At 45.5% G+C, this 17,668-nt stretch overlaps 1 protein-coding gene across 4 annotated transcripts in view; it reads right to left on the reverse strand.

Annotated features, from left to right (window-relative positions):
* Positions 1 to 108: 108 nt before the first annotated feature.
* Positions 109 to 17,668, reverse strand: part of pde4ca (phosphodiesterase 4C, cAMP-specific a) — a 31,186-nt gene continuing 13,626 nt past the window's right edge. For 2 of the 4 annotated variants that reach the window (XM_031563392.2, XM_031563396.2), the window contains exons 2-16: positions 10,981 to 11,172; positions 10,301 to 10,342; positions 9,617 to 9,653; positions 8,981 to 9,054; positions 8,843 to 8,892; positions 8,268 to 8,380; positions 5,448 to 5,541; positions 5,058 to 5,230; positions 4,813 to 4,911; positions 4,404 to 4,568; positions 4,180 to 4,279; positions 3,878 to 4,032; positions 3,633 to 3,755; positions 3,308 to 3,490; positions 109 to 3,135 (exon numbers count right to left, since the gene is read on the reverse strand). In XM_031563392.2, the coding sequence (XP_031419252.1) occupies positions 2,626 to 3,135; positions 3,308 to 3,490; positions 3,633 to 3,755; positions 3,878 to 4,032; positions 4,180 to 4,279; positions 4,404 to 4,568; positions 4,813 to 4,911; positions 5,058 to 5,230; positions 5,448 to 5,541; positions 8,268 to 8,380; positions 8,843 to 8,892; positions 8,981 to 9,054; positions 9,617 to 9,653; positions 10,301 to 10,342; positions 10,981 to 11,172 (2,110 nt within the window). In that variant the 3' untranslated portion in view covers positions 109 to 2,625. Of the gene's footprint in view, positions 3,136 to 3,307; positions 3,491 to 3,632; positions 3,756 to 3,877; positions 4,033 to 4,179; positions 4,280 to 4,403; positions 4,569 to 4,812; positions 4,912 to 5,057; positions 5,231 to 5,447; positions 5,542 to 6,652; positions 7,106 to 8,267; positions 8,381 to 8,842; positions 8,893 to 8,980; positions 9,055 to 9,616; positions 9,654 to 10,300; positions 10,343 to 10,980; positions 11,173 to 17,668 lie in introns of those variants that run through there. The other 2 variants (XM_012827768.3, XM_031563397.2) reach the window with 2 other exon arrangements.

Genomic DNA, 17,668 nt, shown 5'->3' on the forward strand with positions numbered 1-17,668 from the left:
TCAGGCTGACGCTGTGTTGTAAATTGTCCTAGCATCCTTGTGGCTTGTTTTCTTCCGAAATTATTGTTCTGATAGAATCCCTCTTCTTTTAAATATGCAAAAGTCATATTATGCATAAAGACTTTTTGCTTTTATTGGCATAGAAGAACGAGTACAGTAACATAAATTACCAACATGTAGTAAACAGTTGTATTTGGATTGTCAAAACTGCAGCAGATTTTAGACCAGGGTAGACATGGGGATAGCAGTTCATGGTCTTGGAACAGGTTTCTATTCTACTGGAGCATGTCTCCACCATTGACCTCAAAATTTGTAAAGGTGATCAAGGAACAAAGCAACATTTTGGTGGAGCTGTAAAAATCTGCCCTATTTTGGCCCATGACTGGATTCTCAGCATCCAATAAAATCTACACACATAACTTTATATCTGACAGATGTATATATAAAAAAGAATAAATACTTAATAGTATCAGAGTGGTTAGGATATATAAAATAATCAACAGCAGACAGAAAACACATTTTTGTACGGAAAAGAAAAAAGAGTCAAGGATATCCCTTTCATCACAACATAGTTCAGAGCTCAGTTTCAGGCTTTGTATAGATATTGCAAATCCCACAGTGCCACAGTTAAGAGCTGCAATGATCATTCAAGGCGTATATTTACATTTATGAGATATAATGTCAAGACAAAAAACAGCATTACATATTACCTTGACAGAATTTTTTTTGTTCATGTCATGTTTTCCACACATTTACCTCCTGTGTTTTAAGCTTTATTTATGTGTGTGCAGAGAGTTTCAAACATAATGTGTAATTTAGCTGAGACATAGCAATGCATCAAATGCAAAGTCATCTTCGTTCCTCCCAAATAAGCTGTAAATGTACTTGCTAATACCTAATAATGTACTTAGTACCATAAGTGTCTCAGTTCCAAAAGCTGAATGCTTATAACAATCAGTTTCATCTGAAGCTACATGTAATTGTGGAGACAATCAAGGTATATGGCTGTTTTAAACAGAGGTCAAATATAATTTGAACACACAGATATTATTAACATTGCAGTCATTGATGGAAATTAGCCAGTGGCAAAATGGAAATTACAGTACAGTTTGTGTCATGCTTGCTTGGCACTTGTACTGTTATTGGCTATGTCCCTGTGAAGAGCAGAGTATTGATCTATGGCCAAAAGGAAAGAAAAAAAGTCTGGCTCTGAAAATAGCCTTTGGCTTTACGCCTTTGCAGTTAGATTTATTCATATAACTGTTTAAATAAATGCATGTTTCCGATAGCATCTAAATGGATGTATCTTAAGGAACCAAATTGGTAACTACAATTTTTTCTGCAGACAAACACAAGTCATACAACCCGAGAGACATTTTAAAACCTATCTACCTTTTTAAAACATGGACTTTCCAATACTGAGCCCCTTACAGTATTCCTTATAAAAAAGCCTGTACCCATCCAAGATTCTACAGAAAAGACTTGAATGCTAATATTGTAAGAGGTGTGTAAGAAAAGTGCTGGTTATCCTTATATCTATGGTAATTGCAACCGTTGGCACCATATGCAAGTGTCATTTGGCTCCAGCCCTATCTAGCAGGGTGACTTTTGGCAATGACTAAAGATGCAAAGTGCTACACAAGAAGTCAAGCTGATTACAATAAAAAAATAAACAGATCATAACGTCTGACCGACAAGATGAAATAAACAAATTAAATCATACAAACACTTCAAAGTGTTGAATATTAAGAACTGTTTTGTTTTGCATGTCCACTTACCCAGGTCTCTGCTGAGTAAAGCTACACAATATGCAGGAGAAGTGTCCATAAGGTTAACTCATATTCTGTTGTCTCCTATTTATGGTGGTAGTTCCATTCTAAAACACTTGGTGTCGCCAGATACACAGTAAAGCTCAATCAAAAACATGGCCGGTTGCTAAACAGGAATAATCACAATGTAAGTATAGTGTTAGAGAGGGCGGCCACAGTACCTGTCCTTCATGTCTTGAGATTTGTGTTATGCTCAGTTTTTTTTCTGTGATCAGGTACACAGCTAATTAAGTTTGCAGTACATTGATCAGTTTTAAAACCCTCTCTGTGTGTTCAGATACAAACTGACCTGTAAAACAAAAGTCGTGCAAAGTCTTCTACATCAACCAGGTGCCTCCACTGACTAGTATAAAACTGTTAAGGTTCTGATGGTGTTATGGTTCATTACTTTTTCTTCTTTATAAGTTGACACGGGAAGACATTTCATCAAAAATCCTCACTGTGTTCAATAGACCTTGATGTGGCTTATTCGCACACAGCTGTACTTATTGACCGTGTGAAATACAAGCCTTATACAGCAAAAACCGGCTGAAACTCACAGAAGGAAAACACACAAAAAGGCTAAAAAGAACACTTCCTGTCTCACAGGGTGAGACAGCAAGCTGACTCCAGTGCAAGATGACTACGGTGCGAGTGCATATGTCCTGAAGGCAATCTCTCACTCCTTCGCTCTCCTACTCTGTGGTACCACTTTGTCCCAGGAAGCCAGGAATGTCCGGGGAGGACGGACGGAGATAAGGGGAGGGGGAGGGAAGCACGGACATAAAGCGAAACGAAAGTGAAAGTGCGCTGGGTGTTATGTGCCCATCTTCAGGCACGACAGACCTTTCCCTTCTTGGTCAAGTTCTCTGTCCTCCTCGCCCTCATCACTGTCTGAGGGGTTTCCTATCTCGAAGGACGATGTCCGGCAGCTAGGGCTGACCGGAGCGCCAGCCTGAGCATGTCTCGCATGAGGAGACTGGAACTTTCCTTTGTGCTCAGTCCTGGGAGACTCCTGCCCGGAGGCCTCAAACTCTGTGTCATCGCTGGCACTTTCAGCATCCGATTCGCCCTCTTCCTCTAAGGTCAGTTCAAACTGGAACTTGTCCCCCGCTGAGGGGCCGCCGCACCCCCCGACAGCACCCCCAACCCCGGGCAGCATGCTCTTCTCCTCCTCCTCGGGCGTGGGAGACGGGCTGTGGGGGATCATGCTCTGGTACCACTCACGGTTGTCCTCCAGTGTGTCTAGTATCTCCTGGGCGTCGGGGTGAACCAGGTCTGCCCAGGTCTCCCACAGGGGGTGGACGATGTAGTCCATGAAACCAACCTAATGGATAACAAGTTCACTGTCAAAATGCAATGCAGTGGGTTTTCTGGTAACCACATGATGAACATTTACTCTATGTTCGATCCAATTCAGAAAATGTGAAAACAGCATACATCAAGACAAGTGATATATTTTCCATGTTGAGCTGAAAGTGGTCTAGAGTGTGCCATACCTGTGATTTCTCAATGGAAGCATTGTGTTTGTCACACATGGGACTGATCTCCATCCCTTTGTCCCGCTCACGGTCGCCCTGGGTGAAAAACTCCACCATAATACGATCCGTCCACTGGCGGTACAACTCGAGAGGTTTGGTTGGGTTACTGAGGTCGGCACAGTGCACCATGTTTTGAAGGACCTGTCAAGATCAGTGTGATCAGATTTGCGGTTCAGATATGATATACAAAGTCCACAATTGGGAAGACACAGTTCCAAAAACAATGGAAACAAGCCACAGCCAAACTAGCGATTTGCTCTACAGGATGTTCGATCATTCTTACCTGGATGCGATCTGAGTAGTTGTCCAGCAACAACACACCCAGACTTGTCACTTTCTTTGTCTCCACCATAGTCTTCAAGTCTGCCAGCAGGTTCATATGCTTTGACATGTCTGTGGCTAGGACCTTAAAGTAAGGATACAGACAATGGATTAAGGACTGTAACAGACACCTGTCCAATCGCTCTGCGATGGAATTCTGATGAAATGTTATGATTCAGTTACGGTCCACTTTGGTGGAAACCTCACCATGTCTATGACCATTTTACGAAGGGACTGTCTCTGCTTCATGCTCAGATTCTGGAAAATGTCACAGTTTTCCTCCTGCAGCAGCTTGAAACCCACAGCCAGGTGGTGATTCTCCAGGACAGAGACGTCGTTATACATGAGAGCCAGCTCAGAGTCTAAGAGGTGACAAAAGGAACCCACACATTCAATCCTACAAAACATTTATCAGCTTTCATTTCATGGCTTGTCTGGGGACAACTCTCATTGACCTCCACTTTCAAGCTATTTTACAGTATCTGCAATAACAGTCTTTGCACACGTACTTGTGCTAATGAGAAACTGATTGGAGACTCCAGGGTGATCCACGTCATGAATGGCACTGGCAAACAGTGCTGCGAGAATCTCAAGGTCTGTGAAAACAGCCTGAAAAGAAGAAAAAAACAGACATAATGACTGATCAACTTTCGTCTTTCAGAACGAGGGGGAAGGCTAGGCTCGAGCGTGCAAGTGGGCATCGCTCAAGTGGGCATCGCTCAAGTGGGCATACCTCAAGTGCTGGTGTGGAGAGAAGCACATGGGTGGACTGGACCACGTCAGCCGCATGGATGTTGTTGTGGTAAGCGACGTCAGCGTGGTAATTCTCCTCCAGAGTCATCATGAAGGTGATGAAGGTGTCTGCGGGGATCTTGAAGGACTTGAGAAGCTCTCTCTCCTGATGGGAGGGGCAAAGGTCAGTTCATGCTCAATATTGATCAGCCCAAAGCAGTTCAATACTACATATACATACATACATAAAATATATAAATTATTAATATGTGTAATATATATTATATAATATGTGTGTGTGTGTGTGTGTTTATAATATATACGTACATATATAATAAATAAATAATTATTATACGTATATATTTATAAAGTTAGTCAGGGGTGAATAACTGTGCCTCCAAGTTACATACCTGAAATATACTGTACATGGTCACCGTCAGTGGTCGGTTCCCAGAATATTCTGATATCTTAAATATGTCCACACCCCATTTGTTAACGTCCTCTAATTCCTGAAAGTATAGGGTACAGCACTCTTAAAAACAAAAGGCCAATAATGGAACACACACAGGGTTTACACACAGAACAAGCCTATCTCTAAGATGAACCATAGCTATATAAAACCGGTGGGAGCAGAGGAAGGGGAACGAGGTATCACCTTGGCCAGCAGCTCCTCCTGCTTGGTGGTGACCCCAAAGCGTGGGATGCTGGACACAGCTAGACTGGGGCTGTGGCTCGGTTTCTTCACGCCGCTGATCTGGGACATGGGCCACTTCCTCTTGTCCTTGTCTTTGGTTGGTGGGGACATGATATCCATATCATGTTGCTTCTCTGCAACACACATACAGCAGGAAGGGCACAATGACATGGTGCACATGAAGGAGGGTGATTTGATTTGACTTAAAATACTAAATACATCATACATATGATTTAGCTAAATATGAATTAACTGCATATTGATACCACTTTGATATTTAATTAAATAGTATATACAGTGCATACTGAACACATTTCCTTTTTGACTTGGTTGGGTTTCCCCTGTATTTACCTAGGAAAGTGCTCGAGATAAACTCTGACACCTGGTTTCCTGACTTGCTTGTCTCCGACAGCTGGGTAAGCTCTCGGTTGAGCATCCTTTTGAACTGTACAGAAACACAAATGTACACACAAAAACAGTTGTTAATAGTGTTTTTTGCAGGTCATACAGTCACACTTTGTGCACATAAAAAAATTGTTGTTGTCCGTTAATCAGTGTGCCTCGCTCATGACACAGGTCCAGTGCATGGTACACCTCTTAATCACTCAAATCTCAAATCATTTGGACCGTGACCCAGGCTCCTTCAGCCGAAGAGCACTAATTGAACTGATAGTGCTTAAATTAATAAACTGTGATTCAAAAAGGAAATCAGTCCAGACTTGATATTCAGTGAACCCATACAGAGTGATACTGTATTATTGCATCGAACGCACTAATCACTAAAATACCTCATGAGGCAGGCAATGGGAGCACTGATGTGGCAGGTCAGCATCTCATTCAGGGATATTCTCATTCAGTGGTATTCTGTAGAGAGAGCCAGTGCAGCCTCATTCAGTGCAGCCACAGGCATCTGAGATTAGAGTGTGTGCGCTCAGTGGGGAGCGGGCTTTAATCTGAGTATTGCTGTTATGTAATCATACACAAACTTACTGAATGAAGCGCTGCCTAGTGAGTCTGCAAAATGTACACATGGGTCCATGTGCACACACATGCACGCACACGCACACACACACTGTGGCTTTTCATTTCTCTTTCTCTCTCACTCTTTATTGCTCTTGCTCTTGCTCTCGCTCTTTCTCTCTCTCACTCTCTCTCTTGCTCTTGCTCTCTCTCCCTTTCTCTCGATCTTTCACTCTTTCACTCTCTCTTGCTCTCTCTCTCTCTCTCTCTCTCTCTCTCTCTCTCTCTCTTACACACACACACATACTACCAAAACATGCTCTTTCTGTCCATTTCTCTTTCATGCACAAACACATATCCACAGACGTACACTTCTACTACTCCCGCTGCTGCACGTGCCTCCCTCTCATCAACATCTACAGATGTAAACAAAATGCAGCAACAACCTGCCCTGTGACTTCAACTGCCATGGCTGAAGATTCTGAAAATCCACACACAGTGTAAACAAACACACACACACACACACACTGACAACACAGCGCCCCGAAGGAACATTCCATTCCAACAACAACAGCATATATCCTCTCCTGCCTTACCTTAATGTGCGTCCACGATAGCGAGAACAAGTAATTGACCTCTGGCATGTCAGCAGGAAAGAAAGCTCGAGTCAAAAGTGGGCAGAAGGTTAAAGCGAGAGCCTGTCTTGGACCACTCCACATGCTAAGGACATGCTGAGTGCTTCTGTCCGGATTGCCTGTGCCTCTCCTCTCCTCTCCTCTCCTCTCCTCTCCCTTGCCTCCACCACTACTTGCAACTTGGCAGTCCAACACAGCGTGTGACAGCCTCTCCCAGGGACCCCCCGGACGCTCCTTCAGTAACACGAGCCCCTGCTTAGCCCCTGCTGCAGCCGGAGAGGGGGCACCTGTGGAGGGCATCGTGAGCCTGCAGACAGAAGGCGCAAGGCTGCATCGCTGCCCCAGCCATCTCACCGCCTGCTACTTCCAGCTCTCTGCCTCGGCTGATGTGTAAACACAGAGAGAGGGACTCTCTCCTCCCCTACACACTCAGTAGCAGCAAGCCCCCCCCCCCCCCCCCTGCCGCTCACCACCCACATGCAGGAGGCTCTCCAACCAATCAGATGCCTACTGCAATAAGGGATGGATCAGAGGTGGTGCCTGATTGGTGCAGCCTACTACAGAGTATGCAAACGCTGGTTGGGATGGAAACAGGGCTGGGGCTGCTCCATGTGCACAGGTTTGAATGGAGAGCCGGTGCCGCGTGCATCTGGGCAAGTGCCAGAGCGAGGGAATGCATGACCACAGGTCTAACTGGTGTCAGCTGGCACTGGAAAATCTCCCCATTAGGGTGAGAAAAATGTAAACAAAACGCATAAATACATTAAGGACAAAAATTGGTACTTGTTCATTTGGGATTGCAGATGCAATATGACTACAATAAAAACTCGACCACTGCTTTGTCCAGCTGGATTTTTAAAAACACAGTACAGTATTAGTACATGACTGTCCAGTGAAATGAGTGTGGCTAATTCTCTACAGCTCCCTGCTGCTGCAGCTCCCGTGAGAGGCATGTCGTGCGTACGGTAGAGCACATGCATCCAGCACACATGTGGCTCAGTGTGGGTGTGCTAATCACTCTATCACACAGGGGGCTAGAAAACACAGACTGGACATAGAGAGAGAATGTGTGTGTGTGTGTGTGTGTGTGTGTGTGTGTGTGTGTGTGTGTGTGTGTGTGAGTGAGTGAGTGAGTGAGTGTGTGAGAGAGAGAGAGAGAGTTGCACTCATTCACATTTACTTGCACACAACGTGTTTGGGGGAGGGGATGAAGTGTGGGGGGTGGGGGTTTGATGCTATGTCCAGAGCATGCATGCAACTGTTCCATTCAGAAAAGGAAAGTCATATTCCATTCAGGGAAAAAAGGAATCAGTAACTGAGCAAGAAAAATGAAAGAAAAAAAAAAGAAAAAGAAGTGCCTCCAAGCCCTGGATGATGCTAATGGCTCAATTGTGAGAATGCTTCATGTTTGATTCTGAGAAAGTATACAAATAATAAGAAAAATAATATTGTCATGTTAATAATAATAGTAATAATAATAATGATTATTATTATTATTATTGTTGATGTTGTTGCGTTGCACAAGTAGATAATATGAAATGGGAGAGTGAGAGTGTCCCTGAGGGTTGTAGATTACCTTGGTAGAGGCCATCTCACTAACAGAGTGGCGGGTCTTTAGTGTCTCCAGCTGCTCCAGACACCAGTCCAGCTCCTCCATGGTCTCCACTGCCAGCTTCGGAAAAGGCTCCTCTGATAAAACACAATAACACGCCACATGGGTATGTGCCCTCCATGGGTATGTGCCCTCCATGGGTAGTGTGCCCTCCATGGGTAGTGTGCCCACCATGGGTATGTGCCCTCCATGATGGGTAGTGTGCCCCCCATGGGTAGTGTGCCCACCATGGGTATGTGCCCTCCATGGGTATGTGCCCTCCATGATGGGTATGTGCCCTCCATGGGTAGTGTGCCCACCATGGGTAGTGTGCCCACCATGCTAGTGTCTACGCTAGGGAACTGAAGCCCGTGATAGTTCTGTGCTTGTGGACTGAAGTGATGTGACCTATCTGTTTATGTCTTTTGTTGACAGTTGAATTGATTACTATTGCCGTGACCATGAAATATGCACAACCATTTATGTTAAAAAATAAAGTAAGTAAGAAAGGATTCAGGGAAAGATTATGGATGGTGTAGAAACATGAAGTCGATACTAACCTGAAACAGTTGTCTTGCATAGGGATGGTGGGTTGCTACCTGAGGACCTCCTGTTAAACATAACATCATAAGTGGTGCAACACAATACAAATACAAATCATTTCAAGAAAACATGGTATGGCAAAACAAGAGGCTCACTTGCTTGGCACACGATCCTGTTGATGTGTCAACAGAGCAAAGTTGCTCCGTACCGTCCTCAAACTGGCCAGCACCTACATGAGTGGACACATTCAATTCATTAGCTCTGTTGAATGAACACTGTGAGTTGGCACAGCTGTCATGAGAACAGAGGGATCCTATCACTAATATCATAACGAGAGATTGATTTGATAATATATTGATTACAAACACCTCACATTGTATTTATTAAATATATACATTATTTTGAGATCCAACAAAGAAAGGTCAGCATCTCCTTGTAAATATGAAGATAAAGACTGGGCCACCAAAAGCTGCCATGCTCGTCAGGATTTCAGTGACCCTTTGAATCTGTAGTCAGGACATAAAAGCTATCCTGTTTCCAGAGCCTTGTAGATTTCTCATCCGTCAGCACCCGTATCGACAAATGTGGTATTGGATTCCTGGCCCGCTCTGTAAACTGAGCACTCTAGTGACGCATGTGCTACGTAACGTTAGCCACTGTGTGCGGAAGGGCTGTCCTCAGTAAAGTCAAAGCCTCATAAACATAGACTTCACACTGCATGAGTGGCCCGTTAGAAAGGAAACCCTAGCCTACATAAACATGTATGTGTTTGGGGTGTTCTTCTTACAAACCTGTGCAAAGGGTGTGACAATCATGTCTTCTCCATGCCTGAAACAGAGAGATAAAATACAAACTAAGTCTCCATTAAGACTATTTTAAGAGTTGAGGGAAAGTTTATTTTGCTGCAGATGTAGCCACAACTGAAAATGTGCACCTTTTCTTCAGTTTCAGTTAAACACACAAAAAATCCAGTTTTAAAAGCAAATCAACGTTTTAATGCCTTACTGAAAATAAAACAAAAGGGGAGTAAAGTTACACTCAGGACAGTTGGTGTTTCGAAGACAATGAAATGAGTGAGTGTCCTCGCTGGGCTTGGGGAAAATGACACACGGCGGTTAAGAGCGCTAAAAGGGATAAACTGAACACAGGGAGACATGTAAGTATTTCATGCGTGATTTATTTAGGAGAGAGCATGGCCATTACTTCCTTTAAGTTAGTGAACTTAATCAGGGCAGGGATAATAGTAGATTGGATTAATAAAAAAATTCAACAAATCTTTTCAGGTGGGTCACATGAGTCTAAGTCCCAGGAGCAGGCTAGCGGGAGAAGGGCTACACCAGGTGTGTGGTTAGCCTCTGGGAGTAGCGAGGGAGGGAGGGAGGGAGGGAGGGAAGGAGATGATGTAAGACTCGGAGACGGTGGGAGGGACAGCCCCGGGAAAGGGTGAGCTATGGGGGTGTGACAGCTCTCCTCACCGAGTTAGCCAGTTGACTTCCCAGTGCTTCAAACTTTCTTCCCTTCAAAGAAACACAAGCAAGTTGTGTTGACCCGGCAACCAATTTTTTCCACCTTAGTCCAAACTAAGGTGTTTAAACAAGGGGAAACTGGCTCTGGCATGACTGGAAAAGAACTCAGGAAAAGAAGAACCACACAGGAGCATTTTTCCAACTTCTTGTAAGCCTCACATAGCAGAGATGACAAGCAAGTGTGCGAGGATGGAAAAAACAGCTGGCCATGGCAATAAGGAGGCTGGGATTTTCCAAACCCACAGAGCAGTGCAATTTGATGTAATGCTCTTATAAAAGTGTCCAACTTGAACTGGATTTCCTAACAACAAACAAGCATCTGGAGACTCTATGTGTGCGCGCTACGTTTATGTTTAACATCGATCAACATGATGCTGGTTCTACAAACTAAACTGATTAAAACTCATAATTGTTTGCTTCCCAAAAAGCAATCTGGGTGATACAGGATGATTTCTCTGTATATTCAGCTGTTTTTATTATTAAAAAAAAGATCTATCAGTACAAACAAGGACCTTGAGACTGAGTCCTTGCAGTGACATGACATGGTCAGAGCCAAGATGTCTTCAACATTCTGATAGTTTCAAGGCCGTGGCAGAGTATGAGATAGCAGCAGAGGCTGCTACACTTACAGTTCACTGGCGGTGGAGGAGTTGCGTGACATGGCTTTGGGTGAAAGGTCGAAGTCGGAGTCGGAGCGGTACAGGAAGGACTCGCGGCGCTGGCTGTGGGGGTATTTGGCCTGCGGGGCCAGTCCGGAACCAGGGCTGGCCTGGGCGTCCAGGGGACTGCGGCCCACGGCGAGCCCATTCTCCACATCGAAACTGGGGAGAGAGGAGAGAGGGAGAGGGGTGAGGCTGATTGTGAGGTGAAGAAATGGAGGCATCCTGGTCAGTGCAAGGCATCTCCCGGAATAGATACTTGCAAAGAAGGGCCTAAGAGCACATCGCCACCAGCCATGGTGCCTTTGTAGAATCTGAGGCACCACTAAGCATTTCTGTCTTAATAACATTCGTTTTTATAAAAAGCTTAATTCTTGCCATCAGTGCAGTGGTTTCCTTGTGTAAATGATTAATTGCAGTCTGAACCTGACACATCAGCTGTACAATTGCACCAATGACCAGGGCATCAGCAGCACTCTGAGGACCTAAACAGCAGCTCTACCTCCTGCCTCAGTTGCCTCGGTCTCTGCAGAGGATGAATCCATGAAGGCCTGCTGTTAGGTCTACAATAAGATATGGAGGAAAGACCACAGTCATTCTTCTGTGTCTGCTAATTTAACTCATGACGAATCAACACCAAAACAAACTAGAATACACCAAGAGGTATGCACAGTCAACACAGTATCTGCATCTCCTACAGGGCTGTATGCTACACGAAGGCTCTCTTAAAAAAAAAACTCTCCTTTTGACAAACTACAGGGCTGGTGGTCCTGACTGGAATAATGCCCATCTCCCAAAATGACTACCATTTCCATTTGAGCCCTTCCACGAACACTGGAACTCGATCTATCAGTGGGTTTTCTTCAAGTGAAAAGGCATCATAGATAAAGATAAAGAGGAGACTGTGTCTGCATGTTTATTAGCAAGGGGGGCAGAGTGGGAAGATGTCAGGCTGAGGCTGAAGCTGATTGGGAGATGGAGAAGTCCCCCCCCCCCCCCCACACACACACAGAGGCAGCACATCGCCGAGTGCTGCAAGGTCGGCATGATGCAGAAGCCTTCGTGCTAAAAATAGCTCTCACCATCCCACTGACGTGGGAAAAACGTGTGAAAGGGTCTATAAATAGCCTGCGCTTCGGATGAAGTGAATTCCTAACAGCTTGGGGAATGCACCTGACAGCGTGCTAATCAATACCTCCGTCTCTCCCACTCAGTCTTCTCTGCTTGCCATGTTTACCTTGCACAATTTCCCACTTGATTCTATTAATGCTAAGCCATTGCCAAATTAGCTTGCAAATGTTGCAAATTCTCCCAGTAACAGATGCAATGTGGTTGATTCCCAGGAGTCCAGGACACTGTTGACATACTGTAGATTAAATATGACACACTCACTCATAAAAACACTGACATTTGGCATGGAGAAAAAATCAGGACTCTCCCATCACAACTGACAGCCTCATTGCCACAGAGTATGTGTTGTATTTCAGATCTTCAGAAATGATTGAAGGCATTCGATGGGGGAATTGACAGAAAAGCTACGATGAAGCCAGCAGTCACCACAGGTTGCATTTAATCCACTCCAATGTAATGGAATAGCAATACTGGCAAAGAGTACCCTACCAAGGGTGTTCAAGTTGTGTACTGTAAAGTTAGTTAAAGAATTCCTTTGAAACTGTTCAAAGTACATGAGGGCAACCCAAGAATGTCTGTTGCTATTAAAAGCACTTCTCACAGCATTCTGTTGAGTTGAGCACACCCAACCCTCCCACTCATTCACTGTTTCCACAGCACTGCTGCATGAGGACAAGACGGAGGTCTCTTACAGTATATTACATAATGGATGCCGAAGATCTCTCCATTCATGTGACAGAAGTACACGGCACAGAGGGAGGGAGGGAGCGAGGGAGGGATCGAGCGAGAGACAGAGAGAGCGAGAGACAGAGAGCGAGCGAGCAAGCATATGCCTGCAGCCAAGGAAGTCACGCATTAAAAACATTTTCAGCTGTCACTCCAATGTACAGCACATTGTGGGCAGGAGGTGCAGACACTGGAGGAGGTGCAGACACTGGAGGAGGTGCAGACACTGCAGAGTAAAAGGGTTTGAGGACGGTGTCCCTGCTGCGCTCCAAAATACCTGTGCTCGAGGCTGGCGCCGTTCCGTCCAGCTCTCTTCTGCTTTGGTATGTCATCTGTAAGGATGTGTCTCCTCCGGTTGTTTCTAAGCGTTCAGAGTGGCGCGCTTCTCCTGCGGAGAGTGCCAGCTCTGCCCTCGTGCTAAAAATAGCCTCTCCCTCTCTCCGTGCAGGGAATCCAAGCGCCGGGGCTAAAAATAGCCTGTAAGGTAGTGTGGGCACATTGCACCACTGCGCTTCAATTCTTCCCCTCATTCATGAATATTTATGGAGGGATCTATTTAAAGCTCGCGCTCGTATATTTATAGCGCACATAAGAAAATACCCACCCACACGCTTTCCCCACTGCTATTTTCAGATGTTCTCCTCGGTTCAAAGCATTTTTGATGTGATTTTGTTTTGATGGGTGTGCTGTTTTCCACATGACTACAAGACTGCGCTGAAGGAGTGTGTTCCCACCGAAGAACAACAAAATAAGATTCACACACGGGCAGCAGCATGTGCAGGTGCACAAGTACGGAAATATGTGCACAGAGTTCCAGTGTCCACTGAGAACATTATGATCACTCTGGGAAGTGTCCAAAAGCCATTCATCTCATAATAGCCCACTGTTATTTAAAGCTCCTAAGTGAAGTATCATGCTGCATGCTCAGTATCAATATGATGTCTACAATTGAATCAATTAAAGGTGTATTGTTGTTTACAATGCAATGCATTCAAAAGTATGACAGCAACATGCTGTGGAACACATACAAACACATGACTGACACAAATAGTTTAAATAGTTGAAAGTTCCAGTGTTAGTGTCCCTCACACAAATGGAGCTGTCACTGTGCTTGACCGCAAACGCGCACTTAGATGAACAAAAGAACCGATGAACCCAAAATACCTACTCCCACTCGATCAACTGATACTTGTAGTCATCAGTGAGTGAGAGTTACACTCCTGCAGGTTCACAGAGGAGCGAGAGGAGGAGAGTTCCTTGGGAGAGGATGCCTCTACTGGCCTAAGATAAAATCACAGTTCCCCTTTTACCGTCATGAATTTTACAAGCACACGAGAAGAGATGAATTCTTGTCTTGGTTGCGCCGCGATTCAAACACCACTAAATTATTCCTTTTGGAGCATCTCAATGAACCGAAGCAGTTGCTCAAACACACTTAACAGTTGCCCTTGATGTTGATCCATAAATGTCACAACTCTGACACTCCTCCCTGCAACAAGAGGGCCATAAAACCTGACAAGGCCTCCAAACGGCAAGAGTTACCACACGGAACGTATCACTGAAACACAAATAGGCACAGGTACCCCGTCAGAGACGCTCTCGGCTGGAACCGCCTGTCGAGGCACGGTGAGAGCACAGGCGGGGGGGGGGGGGGGGTCGTGTCAGACACATGTCACCAGAGGCATGATTTGTGGCACATCCAGACGTCTACGTCTGAACACTCGACACCGGCTCTGCGTCAGAGCGCCGACTGACTGCGTCAGCCCCAACCCAGATCCGCTGGAGTGGCCTCAGTCATATTACCAGAGGAGGAATGCCTCCCGGTCCTAGAAAAGCTCAAAAGCAGAGCAGGGTTGCAGAGTGGCCCCAGCGCAACGCCATCGGGGCCCTCAGACATGAGAGAGGGGGCTGCAGTGGCCTGGTCTCCAGGGGCTGCCCTTCACATGTTTACACATGGTAGAGGGTGCTGGCAGTTCACACGGACACTGATAGCACTTACATCAGGCCCCCCTCTCCAACAGAACATGAAACGATCATTAATTGTCAATACTGAAACACACGTACTTCATGTCAGGGGGCTTAGAGATAGAGATGGAGACAGAGGAAAACGAATGGGAATGGCTGTATGAACAGTATATTTTCTCTTTAGAATAAGGGCTGGTGGACTGTGTGTCTGTTTTTAATCTGTGAGGAGAGAAAGACGCGAGCCTGTCCTCCACTGACAGGTCAGAACACTGAGAATATACAGCAACAACATAACTGGCTTCAGTGTGGAGACTGGAGAGCATCTAGCATACATTTCAAATGGCTAAGGCAGTCAGTGTGTGTGGGAGGAGATGTGGAGCCTGGGGCTGAGGTGAAATGTGAGCACGTTACATTTGACCATAAACACCCGGCCTGCTACGGGTCATTAACCAGCCTAGTGGGACACAGTTCCTGCTTCACCCAGTCTGTGGTGTGTCCTGCAGACCAGTGTGTCTGTGTGTGTGTGTGTGTGTGTGTGTGTGTGTGTTGTGTGTGTGTCTCCTGCAGACCTGCCATTGTTTCAAATCAGGGCCTTCAGGGTCTTCAGAATCAGTAAACACAGATCACTGCACGTACACCCACACGCATGCACACGCACACCACACACACACACACACACACACACACACACGCACACACACACACACACACACAAAACACACACAGACAAAACACACACACACACAGAAACACACACACACACACGCACACACACACAAAAGCACACACACACACACACATACGCACACACATACGCACACACATACGCACACACACACAAAAGCGCACACACACAAAAGCACATACACACAAAAGCACGCACGCACGCACACACACAGACACGCACTAATAAACACACGCACACGCAGGCGCAGACACACACACACACACACAAATACGCACACACACAAGCACACACACACACACACAAACACATGCACCCACACAAAAGCACACACAGACACACACCAGCACAAAAGCAGCCACAACACAAGAACCCACACAACACTGCTCACGCAGGCACACACACACACGAGCACATACACACGCACACACACACACAAAAGCATACACACACACAAGCACATACATGTGTACAACCACACACACACCTGCACATAAACACACCCACCACACATGGACAGATTCATACAAAAACCTTAAAGCAGAAGTCCAAGTCGGTTTACTCAGGCAACACATTCTTATCTAACTGGGGATCTTGGTAATTACCATGGGCCCCCATACAATAGGGGAGCTACTGAGGGGAGAGGATATGTCCTCAATTGTTTGAATCACCACTTCCATTTCCAAATGAAGTAAGCCAGCGTAAATGCAAGGCATGTGATCTTTCTGAAAGATATGCATCCCACGGTGATCAAAGTGAGAGTCTGCTATAAAACTTAGCCCATTATAAAAGACGCCTGGTCTCACAAACATAACCAAAGAGACTGCCAGAGTTAGTGAAGTCAAGCATGGGATTGTCTTGTGGTGTAGCTGCACTTTTTCAAAGTCTCAATGCAGCTAGTTTTCTTCATAACTCCAAGTTGCCCTTTGACACACTCCTGACTCGTTCTTTACAGACCTGCAGCTCTCTTTGATCCGGCCCTTACTGCAGCATCCATGTGCATGCTATTGTCCTCAGCAACGCCCTGTCTGACTGGCTGTACCAGAACTCAGTGTTTACAACGGCCAGGGACAAATCTTTAAACACTGCACGCTCCAGGGCTGACGCCTCCTCAGTCTGTACGGTTTCAAGCTTCCTCATAGTCAATGGCAGCTCCTCACCCTTCATACTTCGTAAGATTGTAACAACATGTGTAATGACAGAGAATGGCAAGGGGCACGAGCTACATTTAGGCTGCTGAAATTCACCATGTTGCTTACCACAATGCCACTGGTTGAAAACAACAAATAAATCCATACTTTTGGAACATACAGTAAAATGCTGACAAACGTCGTTGCACAGACTGGGATAAAGTAGCCATGAACCCCCTCTCCCGTCATCCAAAACAGGGTCCACCCTGTCAGATCTTCCCCCACGATACCTTGAACTCTGATCTGAAGAGGAGAAGCACTCTCGGGCAGCTGAAAGCACAAAGATGAGCTACAACCCCGGCAAAACCTCTCACTACAAACAAACATCAATGAGCCGCATCAGGCTTTCCATGGTGGAGCCCAGCGCTTGGGCTGCACAGTGCAAACAGCTAAGGGTTCTTCAGAGGGCAATGACATTCAGAGGGCCTGCCTGTTATCCTAAAGGATTGTTTTGCACGCATGTGAAAACAGGTTAGAGACGCGCAAAGTGTCTGGAACACATTAAAGCGCAACAAGGCAAATCCGGAGGCAAATCGAGGGGGGCTTGTATGTGAATACAGTGACTGTCCTCTCTAAGGATTTTGGGTGTTCATAGGTTCCACAAAATCAGCTTTTAGGATTAGGGGAAAGAGCTCCTGCGGTTCTAAGCAGTTTAATGGGTTTCTGTTGGAAAATGGCTGGAGTGGATGAATAAATCAACTGGTATTGGACCCAAAAGCTACCATTCAACCTATCAGACATGACGAATCTCATGATGTTAAGTGAACTGTAAAGTTCCACGTGAATGCAACCCAATTTTACAAGATTACAGCTGAGATGGAGAATAACGATCAGCTCCAACACACTCTGTGTTTAATGGGACTCTCAAAAAAAGACTAGTGACTACACCTGACACATTTATCATGACAGATTTTACTTTGGCTATGTGCAGACAGTCCTCAGCCAACTATTTTAATGTACT

The sequence above is a fragment of the Clupea harengus genome, chromosome 25 (genome assembly GCF_900700415.2).
Source record: "Clupea harengus chromosome 25, Ch_v2.0.2, whole genome shotgun sequence".
Classification (NCBI taxonomy): domain Eukaryota; kingdom Metazoa; phylum Chordata; class Actinopteri; order Clupeiformes; family Clupeidae; genus Clupea; species Clupea harengus.